This window comes from Littorina saxatilis, linkage group LG11, assembly GCF_037325665.1.
Source record: "Littorina saxatilis isolate snail1 linkage group LG11, US_GU_Lsax_2.0, whole genome shotgun sequence".
In the NCBI taxonomy this organism is placed as follows: domain Eukaryota; kingdom Metazoa; phylum Mollusca; class Gastropoda; order Littorinimorpha; family Littorinidae; genus Littorina; species Littorina saxatilis.
The window spans coordinates 29211932-29223795 of record NC_090255.1 but is presented as its reverse complement, the minus strand read 5'-3'; the positions used below and the strand labels follow the sequence as shown (position 1 = coordinate 29223795).

Sequence of the window (11864 nt, the reverse complement as noted above, 5' to 3'; positions counted from 1 at the left end):
GTGAGCGAGCGTTTGTCTGTGAGTGAGTGCATGTGTGTGTGTGAGCGCGCGCGCGTGTGTATCAGTGTGTGTGTGTTTTAGTGTGTTTGTTTGTGTGTGTGTGTGTGTGTGTGTGTGTGTGTGTGTGTGTGTGTGAGGGACTCTGCCTCTGTCTTCCGCTGTCTCTGTGTCTTTGTCTGTGTGTCTGTGTGTGTGTGTGTGTCTCTCTCTCTCTCTCTCTCTCTCTCTCTCTCTCTCTCTCTCTCTCTCTCTCTCTCTCTCTCTCTCTCTCTCTCTCTCTCTCTATCTCTCTCTCTCACAACTGAAAACGTAAGCCTTTTTGTCAAAAACAAATTTAAATTAAATCAAATAATAATTATAAAGTGAACACTTCAAAGGGGTACAAAACAGGAATTCATGCCAGATTAATATATAATTCGTAAGTTGACTTCTTGGCCCAGAAACATAACTGCCATGCGCATTTAAAGCAAACAACTATACATTAAATCATTCTTTCTCACAAATTCAAAACGCCAGCACACTACCCCACCCGTCTCCTCCCCGACTTCATTCTAACTTCTTACACCCAAGATAACGAAAACACACACAAACACAGACAGACACAAACACACACAGACACACGCACGCACACACACACACACACACACACACACACACATACAAACACACACACACACACAAACACACACACACACTCGCGCGCACACACACACACACATACACACACACACACACACACACACACACACACACACACACACACACACACACTAAACATTGTAAGAATAAGTCATGAATTCATGAGATACCATCGAGCCATTACAATGTTCGCGTCATCAAAATAGTAGATGACGCTTTGTGCGACGTCATGTTATGGGTTCTTACTCGTTCTCTGAAGCCTTCTTCGCCTGTCTCTCTCAATGCTTAAACAAATAAGCAAACAAACAAACAAACAAGTAAACAAGAAAATTAGCTAACAAACAGACAGAAAGACAGACACACACATATATATATATATATATACAAAGAAACAAACAAACAAACAAAAAAGCTAAGCCAAAAACCCAATCAAGAATTCTCAGACCCGATTGCGTCATCAGTCTGTTCCATGACGCGCATCGTGACGTCATGCTCCTTGCCAGAGAAGCGACGAACCAGACGCCGGCATTCAGTCCGGAACTGCTTGTTGCATAACCCGTAGATGATAGGATTGGCCGCGTTGCTCAGAAACGATGACCTGATGAATATGCTAATGAGGACGACCCCAACGTCGGTCAAGGACGTCAGAAAGGCTTTGCCGTGCACAGCACGCGCGATGACGACGCAGAAAAAGGGGAGAAAACTGACGACAAAGACGATGGAAATGGCGAAGAGCATGCGGGTGGTTTTGGCGGGGCGGTAAGCCATTTTTTTGCTCAGTCTCTCCAGAAGCAACGCGTTGGACAGTCGCACCGGGCGGTTATCCGTGGGAGAACCCCCCGTGGGGGTTGGGAGTCGGGAAGTGGGAGTGTGCCCTCCAGGATAGCCGCCAGGGGGGAAGAGAAACGAACTCCTGCTTGAAACGCCGCCATCTTGTTGCTTCGTTGGAGTTTGTAAGAAGGCTTGAGATTCCGAGACTGTCTTCTGAACTTTCTTCTTTTTGCTGCAGTCTTTCGCCTGGGGAGCTGGTACGACAGAAGTGCCCGACTTCGTTTTTTCCAGTTTAGCCTTCCCGTCAGGCGACACTTGGTCGCGTAGCAGCCAGACACCACTGGTACCGAGTTCGTCCATGCTTTCGTCGTTGACATCACTAATGACAATGACGTCATTGTTGATGACGTCAGGGTCCGCGATGGGGTTATGCTGCCAGCAGATTTCGGACGGGGAAACGAAGTGAATTCCTTGTTCGAAGGAGTCGGTGTCTTCGTCGGGGGAGTCCGTATGGGAGTGGGAGCTGAGACGAGATAGAAGTCTGTTGTCTTCGTGACAGCGATAAGGAATCGAGAGATTAATGTTCGTCTTTTTCATCTCGCAGTCGTTATCAGTAACATCATCAACATCTTCGCCATTTTGAAATTCCCTTCCACTGGCGGTTTTGTCAACAGCAGCGTCAATTGTGTGTGTTTGTAATACTTGGTCAGCTGAAACAGCTTCCACTACCTGAGCGCGATGCCCATGTCGCTGAAGCGTATCCGAAGCTTTTGAGGTGCAATTTTCACCATCGCTACCGCTCTCAGGCACACCGAATCCATTTTGATTTACACCTGCTTGGGGAATTACTTTGATATTTTCTTGCCCGTTTTGGGGAATATCACTTACACCACCCGTTGCCACAGTTTTGTCTGCATCGGCAGACTGATTAGATTCCGACTCTCGGCTTTCTGGGACACAATCAGCAGTGGTGGTGTCTCCATCGGTACAAGACACTTGTGGAAGCTTGAACTTAACGCTCCTCCTTCGGTCGTTTTCTTCCTGAATTCTCTCAAACTGTGGAACAATCTCCACGGTAGCTAGAGCACTTTGAATCAACTCTTCTTCCAACAGCTCCGCTTCTTCGTTGATCATGTGAATCTTTAACGCGCCTTTTTTGCCACCACCGTTGTCGTCGTTGTTGTTGTCGTTCTTATCACCATGGTGGTGGTGGTGGTTGTCGTTGTTGTCGTGGTGGCTGACTTCAACGAGGACTAGCTCCTGGGTCGGCGAGCAGATTCTGGACGCCCTGAGGCCTGTGCAAGTCGCGGTGAGTCTCTGTTTCTGCTTGCGTTTCAGCTGCACGATCCTGACAGCGATGAGGGAATACAGAACTGTGATGCTCACCACCAGCACCGCGTAGCACGCGAAGTACAGCGAGTAAAACAATAAGGGCCACCACGTCCCGATGAAGTCATCCGACACTAAACACGTCACGCCCATGACGTCACTGTCGACGACAGACACCGTCAGGCTCCCATACAGCACCAGGGCGGGCCAGGAGAGTGACGCCGCCAGCCCCACCGCCCCGACACACGTCAGCTTGGCGCGCCTGACGTCGAAGAAGTGCTTCATGGGCCGGCAGACTTTGTACCAGCGGTCCAGGGCGATGGAGACGAGAATCAGCGAGGACGACCCGTTGAGGGTGTAGGTGAGGAATCTCGACAGCTTGCACCAGGCCGGTGAGTCGAAGGAGACGATCTTCACCAGCATGACGATCTCGGTGGGCATGCAGATCAACGAGTTGGAGAGGTCTAGTACGGCCAGGGAGAAGATGAAGATCTTGGTCACCGTGCTTTGCCAGCGGAAGCCGTACACGTAGCAGACTACAGCGTTGCCGATCGCGCCCATCAGCATCATCAGTGACGTGTACGCTATGGCGGGCGCCAGTGCCGTCATATCCGCTTCCGGCTGAGCATGCGCCTCGGCTAACGTTGTGGCGGTAGTCGTGTTGACCTCCATGACGATTGAGGTAATGTCAGAATCTGATGGGGCTGGGCAGAAGGAGGGTTTGGGTTCGTCTGCTACCTGCAAGAGGAAAATGAGTAAGATACAGTGTAACTTATGAACCTGCTTTATCAAAAAAAGTTTCGTGAAATGTACAAAACGAGAAAGGAATGTTTAAATCGAAAAGAGAAGTACAAGTTTGTTTGTTCGTTCATGGGCTGAAACTCCCACGGCTTTTACCCCGCCATTTAGGCAGCCATACGCCGCTTTTGGAGGAAGAAGTACAAGTGAAATACAGTGGAACCCCCTTATACGACCCCTGATTAGAGACCCCCTCCCTTTTAAGACCGTGTTTTCTCAGTTTTTCTGTTCGTAACCTCTGTAAATGTACCCTCATTTTAAGATTCCAACTCTCATAAAACCTAGTTATCTCTGATTTAGTTAAGGTCCTACAAGGGGGGGGGGGGGGGGGGGTGTTCTTCTGTACTTACAGTCGTAGCCTATCAATCTGGTTATTGTAATGAATGGCGGTTATGGTGTTTATAGTTGAAGGGATATAACTAGTGCTTTTTGTAATACAAAGAGGTTGTCAGGAGTGGTTTAACTTTGAGGGTGGAAACTTTTAACAGTTCAGTAAAATTCCATGGTTAGCTACGGACGGTCAAACTGGGTTCGCGGCACGTGAATTTACAACTGTGCGAGTTGTTCGCGTTATAATCGCAACCGCCTGATTTTGTGAGTTGTGATTGTAAACTGCCTGACAATTGAAAGTCATTCGACCTGGGCTCTCGGATGAGAAAACCTGCTCTTGCTTTTGATGTCAACCTTGGAACCGGGAAACATTGCCGGGATGAATTGGAATGTTGTATGGGTGCCGCCATATTGGAAGATGAGGTACTTTGCTAGTTTTGTGTGAACTTGAACATTTCTTTTGTATGCGCGGACATGACTTGTGTACTTGAATAATTTCGGAATCGTATAATTTTCTTGTGCTCGGTTGGTGTGTTTTGAATATTGTTAGTTGTTACAGTAGGGTGTTATATTTTGTAACAGGCCGCCCCAGTCTGACTTGTGCGGGGTGGTGCCAGTGTGGCGAGGGTGCGATGGAGGCCGTAAGGTTGAAGGCTAGCTACATCGTCACCTCTACATAACGTAAAAGTTATGTTTTGTTTATTTGCTTTCTTGTCCTTGTAAATATGTTATGACGTTGACAATGAATGAGTGAGTTTCACAAGGTCGTGGACAATGAATGAATGAGTTTCAAAAGGTCATGAATTGATTATTGTAAGCAAGAAAAGATTTGAGAATTTGAGGAATGAGTTGATATTTGCTATGTCAGAAACAAACCAATTTGTATGTTCTAATTAAACCATTGGCTATTGTTTGGAAAGAATGAGTTGGTGAAAGACTACAAATTCTTCTAGTCTTCTCTATGCTTTCCTAAACTTCTGAGCGGGAGTCAGATGATTGACTGTGTGTGTGTGTGTGCACATATAAAGAATCTGGAAGGAGATTAATAAGGATAACTACGGATCTTCTTTATTTCAAATCTCTTACATTGGCGAGCTTGCGGTTGTATTAATTGGAAAATTTTTGAAGATTAATTATTTTTTTTGGTGCGTTCCCTTGAGTGCAGTTAGGCTTATTTTATATTATTGACTTGTAGTGCTGAAGTGTTGTTTGGTTTTGCGCAGATGCTGATGCATGCAGTCTGGAGGATGGACATCCTTGTCATCTGCCTGTGAAGGGAGCTCCTTGGTCTGTGGACGGATGCATCCTGTGCCTGACTGAACGACATATTTTGGACAGGAGTGAGTCATTTGTCATTTGCTTATCTGACACTCAAGTTAACATTCTATATATTTTTGAGAATAATTTGTCTCTCTGAGTGTTGGTTCTTGCTTGTGAGTAGGTTATTTTTTCCCCCTACTTTACATGAAGCGCCCTGTAGGTTAGTTTTACCTACAAGTGAATAATACATGACACATCATTTTTCCCTTTTACGTGTACACAGTTTGTAAATAGTTGTGGGTCAGCAATGCCTTGATTCATAAGTGTATGGGAATGGGGGTATGTCTAGTTCCTAGGCCAAGTTTTTGGGCGGAGCCTAGTTTCAAATGTATTGATTGTTTCCCCATGTAGTTCGGTTGATCGGTTTCCTAGACTGTGTCACTTTAGTACTGCACTTGAGGAAGTCAGGTAAATTCTAAAGTTTAGTGGACTATTGTGTTCACGTTAGTCAAAGCTAAGTCTTGGTGTTGCCCTCTAGCATTCTATGTAGTGGATAGTTTGCTTAAGTGATAGCGGTTTGTTCACGATGGCATCTCAAGAAGAGGTTCAAGCTTTGATAGCGCAGTTTAAGGTGGAGGGTGAAGCCTTAGGAAAAGATGGTGCATCACTGAACAAGTATGTGGAGGATAGTTTGCGTGAGGAAAGAACAGCAAGAAGAGAAGCTTTGTTGAAAGAAAAAGAACTCGCTGCTGCACGTGAGCTTAAAGAGAGAGAGTTAGCTGAACAAGCTAAGATTGAAAATCTTCGTCAAGAAAAAGAACTCGCTGCTGCACGGGAGCTTAAAGAGAGAGAGTTAGCTGAACAAGCTAAGATTGAAAATCGTCGTCTCGATATTGAAGAAGAAAAGGCGAACAGGGAGGCAAAGTTGCGAGCAGACGAGTTGGTTGAAAAAGCAAGCAGGAATAAATTGGCCAATCGTCCCAAGATTCCCTATTTTGATGATAAATCAGATGACATTGAGAGTTATCTGTATCGCTTCGATAAGCACGCAGCTAGCTTGAAGTGGTCAAAAGATGAGAAGGCTTTGATTTTGCCTACTCTACTCAGAGGTCGTGCTCTGAATTATTTTCAAGAGTTACCAGTAGAAGATACTAATGACTATGCCAAACTGTCAGCGCATTTGTTGAGATTCAAATGTACTGAAGAAGGGTTCAGAACGCAGTTTCGCTCATGCAAACCTGAATCTGGTGAAACCATGCATGTCTTTTTCTCCCGCATGAGAAGATTTTTTACTAGATGGACAGATATGGCTGGAGTTGGCACAGATTTCGCTTTGCTCTGTGACTTGGTGCTCAGAGAGCAGATTCTGTCTAGTTGTGCGTCGTCTCTGGTTACTTTTCTGAAAGAAGACAAGCATACTACTGCTCAAACCATGATAGACGCAGCTGAGAGATACAGGGAAGCACATCCTAGTCAAAACCTAGCAGCAAAAGGTTCTAGTGATCCTCTGTTGGCTAATGTCGGTATTCCAAGTGGGAGAGGAGGTCATTCAGGGTCAGGTGGTCGAGGTGGTCACAGGTTTTCTAAGAAGAATAGTCAGGCTGACACAAACCCACCGACAGAACAAAGCTCTCCTGATAATAAGGGTGGTAGAGGTGCTAGTCAAGCTGGTAGAGGTAGAGGTGGTCAGAACTATCAGAGGAAGTGTTGGTGGTGTCAAGATACTTCGCACAAGTTGGCAGATTGTCCCAAAAAAATGCATACTGCTTCAGTATCCGTTGTCACTGTTGAAGAGTCCAGCTGTAGTGAAGACGAGCAGTCTGTGGCGTCAGTAGGATTTTCAGGTAGTGATGAACTTCCCGAGTCTATTCAGACATGTGAAGGTACCTTAAATGGTAGTGAGGTCACGGTCATGTTGGATAGTGGGTGTTCCACGGTTGGGGTCAGGAAGTCCCTAGTGAGAGATGATCAGTTTACGGGGAAGGTACAGGTGTGTAGACAGTTCAGTGGGGATTTGGTTCGGTTACCCATTGCGATTGTGAGTCTGGATACACCATACTTTTCTGGAAGTGTTGAGGCATGTGTGATCGACAATCCAGTATGTGACGTCATTTTGGGAAGAATACAGGGATGCACATTTGGATGTGTAGAGGTTACTAGCGCAGTCCAGACAAGAGGTCAAAAAGCTAGAGAAGAACGTCCTTTTAGACCGCTGTTGACCGCTAAAGTTCCCCAACTTGATATCAATGCTGAGAAACTTTCCAAAATGCAAATGGATGACAAAACGTTGCATGATCTGTTCGAGAAAGTTGGCCAAGGAAAATCGGAAGAGTCGTCTGGTTGTGTGGTGTCGTTTGTTGTGAGGGACCAGTTGTTATATCGAAAGTACTACTCCAAGGTCAACGATGAAGTGGTTTGGCAGCTAGTTGTTCCTGAACGCTTGCGCGAGTCTGTTTTGATCACTGCCCATGACGGTTTGTTTGGTGGTCATTTAGGCGCGAACAGTACGTTCAAAAGGGTGTCCGCATTCTTCTTTTGGCCCGGTTATCGGCAGTCGATCAAGGATTACTGCAGATCATGTGATATCTGTCAGAAAACCTTTCCCAAAGGTAGAGTTCCTTCGGCACCTTTGCAACCACTGCCTGTGATAGAAGTCCCATTTTCCCGAGTTTGCATTGATCTGATTGGTCCGATTAAACCAGTGTCAGCTCGTGGTCATCAGTACGCTTTGGTGTTGGTGGATGTTGCGACACGCTATCCGGAAGCAGTACCCTTGAAATCAACGACCACAGAAGCAGTAGCGGAAGCTTTGTTGGGCATTTTCACCCGGACGGGTTTACCAGATGAGGTTCTCTCAGATCTAGGTACACAATTCACATCTGATGTCATGCGAGAGGTGATGAGATTGATATCGGTATCGCAGTTGCACACGACTCCTTATCATCCCCAGACGAATGGTCTCTGTGAAAGGTTCAATGGAACTTTGAAATCCATGGTGAAGAAGTTGATGGCAGATAGACCTAAGGATTGGGATAGATATTTGCCTTTTGCGTTGTTCGCATACAGAGAAATCCCACAGGAGTCTACAGGGTACTCACCTTTTGAACTTCTGTACGGTAGAAACCCAAAAGGACCGTCGGAACTGCTGTATCATGCGTGGACCGATAGCAGTCGGGAGAATCAGCAGGTTCCAGTGTCACAGTATGTGCAGGATTTGAAAGAGGTCTTGGCTGACAGTGTTAGTAGAGCACAGAAGGCTGTTCAGAATGTATCAAAGAAGAACAGATCATACAGATCTCAGAAGCCAAGAACGATACTCGCTGGAAAGAAAGTCTTAGTCTTACTTCCAACTGAGCAGAACAAAATGATACTACGCTGGCGAGGTCCATTTCAGGTGATAAAAAGACTGAATCAATGTGATTACGTTGTAGAAATTTCACCTGGGATTGAGAAAGTGTACCATGTCAACTTGCTCAGGGAGTATGTGTCTAGGAATGAAGATGTTGGTCAGAACCCAGTTGTTGCCTCATTGGGAGTGATCAGTGGGTCCAGTGCAGTAGAGGAGGTAGACATTCAGAAAGTCAAACTACAGTCAGTTCCCACAGTTCAGACTGAGAATGTAGATGATGTGGTCTATAGTCCTGACTTGTCTATGCAGGCAAAACAAAAAGTGCAGGCGGTGTTTCAGAAGCATCAGGACAAAATGACGGATTTGCCTGGTACTTGTGACCTAGTGCAGCATGTGGTGAGGATTCCTGAAGGTGCTGTGGTCAATGTGAAACAGTATCCGTTACCATTTGAGTCTCAGAAAGTGGTTGAAGAAGAAGTGAAGAAGATGTTAGATCTAGACGTAATAGAGCCGTCTATTTCTCCGTTCTCGTCTCCTATTGTTCTAGTCAAGAAGAAGGACGGAAGTACTCGTTTTTGCATCGATTTCAGACACCTCAATAAGATTACGGAGTTTGACGCTGAGCCAATACCGGATCCGGAAGTTCTGTTTGCTTCATTGCAGGGCAGGCAGCATTTCACGAAGATTGATCTGGCTAAGGGCTATTGGCAAATTCCGATGGCAGAGTCTGATCGAGCAAAAACGGCTTTTCGTACCCCTCAAGGTCTATATCAGTTCAAGAAGATGCCGTTCGGAATGAGTACAGCACCAAGTACTTTCGCGAGGATGATGAAGATGTTGGATTTGGATAGGTTCAAATCTGTTCATTTCTTTGATGACGTACTTGTAGCCACAGAAGACTGGTGTGAGCATCTAGAGGCACTTGACGGACTGTTGACAGAACTGGGAAAACATGGGTTGACTGTGAGACCGTCGAAAGTAGAGGCAGGGTTTGACTCTATTGAGTTTTTGGGTCACATAGTTGGGGAGGGTAGCATGCGTCCAGTTCCCTCCAAAGTGTCCAAAATCTTGAATGTCTCTGTCCCAACCACAAAGAAACAAGTCCGGTCATTGGTAGGGCTCATCAGTTTCTATAGGCGCTATGTCCCAAGCTTCGCGTCTATTGTGTCCCCCCTGGTAGAACTCACAAAGAAGAACCAACCAAACAAAGTTCGTTGGTCAAAAGAGTGTCAGATGGCTTTTGACAGGGTCAAAGAAATTTTGTCGTCTGAACCACTGGTGAGATTGCCAGACTTTTCCAGGCCGTTCACAGTGCGGTCGGATGCATCCTCCACGGGGATTGGAGCAGCCCTGATGCAGCCTGATGATGACGACGTCCTTCATCCAGTTCTGTATGCCAGCAGGAAACTGCTGGAAAGAGAAACCAGATACTCTACTGTGGAGAGAGAGTGCCTAGCGTTGGTGTGGGCAGTTGACAAATTCCATCGCTACTTGTTTGGCTCACATTTCTTTGTTGAGACTGATCACAGACCGTTGACGTACTTACGACAGTCCAAAACTGCCAACGGCCGACTGTTGCGATGGGCTCTGTCTCTCCAAGAGTATTCATTCACAGTAGTGCCAATTCCTGGAGTCAGGAATTTTGAGGCTGATGTGTTGTCACGCTTGACGAAGTGAATGGAACATGATGGTTGAAAGGACAGTGAAAAGACTTTCTGCAATCAACAAGGACAATACTTTTTGTGCTGTGAGTGTTGATATGCTGTGTATGTATTAAGAACTAATTTAATTTTGTTCTTGGTTTTTTTTCACATTGTGATTATTATTTAATCTGGCTGGAAAAATTTGTTTGGATATTTTGATGCTAGTACCATTTTGTGTTGTAGTCGAGGTTTACTGTATTGAGTTTAGCGGGGGCTACTCAAACTTTATTGGCGATCTTTGGTACCAAGAACGTCAATGTTATTGCATTCAGTAATAGGCGAAAATTGCTGAATGTCCATGAGTATAACTGTTGTGGATTAACACAGTGGGTGATTATCTACACGGCGGCGTAAGTGTGGTTTATTATGCTTGCCATTGTTGCTCATGTTTAAGGACAGCCTCGTGGCTTTCGTCACTTTTTTGGTGGATGGCACTGTCTTTTGGTTGTAAACTGATTGCACTCTTTGGGAACGGACAGAGTATTTAATAAATGTTTTCCTTATGCTTTGATTATTTATTAATCTATTTATGTATTTTTTATATGTATTTAAAAAATTTTTCTTGTTACTGGAATACTTATACTTGTACAGTTTTTGAAAAAAAAAATGTTCATTTTGGGTTCACATTTTTTTTTAATCGGGGAAAGGGGTGATGTAATGAATGGCGGTTATGGTGTTTATAGTTGAAGGGATATAACTAGTGCTTTTTGTAATACAAAGAGGTTGTCAGGAGTGGTTTAACTTTGAGGGTGGAAACTTTTAACAGTTCAGTAAAATTCCATGGTTAGCTACGGACGGTCAAACTGGGTTCGCGGCACGTGAATTTACAACTGTGCGAGTTGTTCGCGTTATAATCGCAACCGCCTGATTTTGTGAGTTGTGATTGTAAACTGCCTGACAATTGAAAGTCATTCGACCTGGGCTCTCGGATGAGAAAACCTGCTCTTGCTTTTGATGTCAACCTTGGAACCGGGAAACATTGCCGGGATGACTTGGAATGTTGTATGGGTGCCGCCATATTGGAAGATGAGGTACTTTGCTAGTTTTGTGTGAACTTGAACATTTCTTTTGTATGCGCGGACATGACTTGTGTACTTGAATAATTTCGGAATTGTATAATTTTCTTGTGCTCGGTTGGTGTGTTTTGAATATTGTTAGTTGTTACAGTAGGGTGTTATATTTTGTAACAGGCCGCCCCAGTCTGACTTGTGCGGGGTGGTGCCAGTGTGGCGAGGGTGCGATGGAGGCCGTAAGGTTGAAGGCTAGCTACATCGTCACCTCTACATAACGTAAAAGTTATGTTTTGTTTATTTGCTTTCTTGTCCTTGTAAATATGTTATGACGTTGACAATGAATGAGTGAGTTTCACAAGGTCGTGGACAATGAATGAATGAGTTTCAAAAGGTCATGAATTGATTATTGTAAGCAAGAAAGTATTTGAGAATTTGAGGAATGAGTTGATATTTGCTATGTCAGAAACAAACCAATTTGTATGTTCTAATTAAACCATTGGCTATTGTTTGGAAAGAATGAGTTGGTGAAAGACTACAAATTCTTCTAGTCTTCTCTATGCTTTCCTAAACTTCTGAGCGGGAGTCAGATGATTGACTGTGTGTGTGTGTGTGCACATATAAAGAATCTGGAAGGAGATTAATAAGGATAACTACGGATCTTCTTTATTTCAA

At 44.8% G+C, this 11864-nt stretch overlaps 1 protein-coding gene across 1 annotated transcript; it reads right to left on the bottom strand.

The window, feature by feature from the left end:
• Positions 1–266: 266 nt before the first annotated feature.
• Positions 267–3465, bottom strand: LOC138980212 (uncharacterized). Its single transcript, XM_070353051.1, has one exon. The coding sequence runs from the start codon at positions 3409–3411 to the stop codon at positions 1069–1071; it is 2343 nt and encodes a 780-aa protein (XP_070209152.1). The 5' UTR covers positions 3412–3465; the 3' UTR covers positions 267–1068.
• Positions 3466–11864: the final 8399 nt, after the last annotated feature.

Bases quoted from the DNA above. Each gene is read 5' to 3' on its own strand.
- LOC138980212 (XM_070353051.1), bottom strand. From the start codon at position 3,411: ATGGAGGTCAACACGACTACCGCCACAACGTTAGCCGAGGCGCATGCT.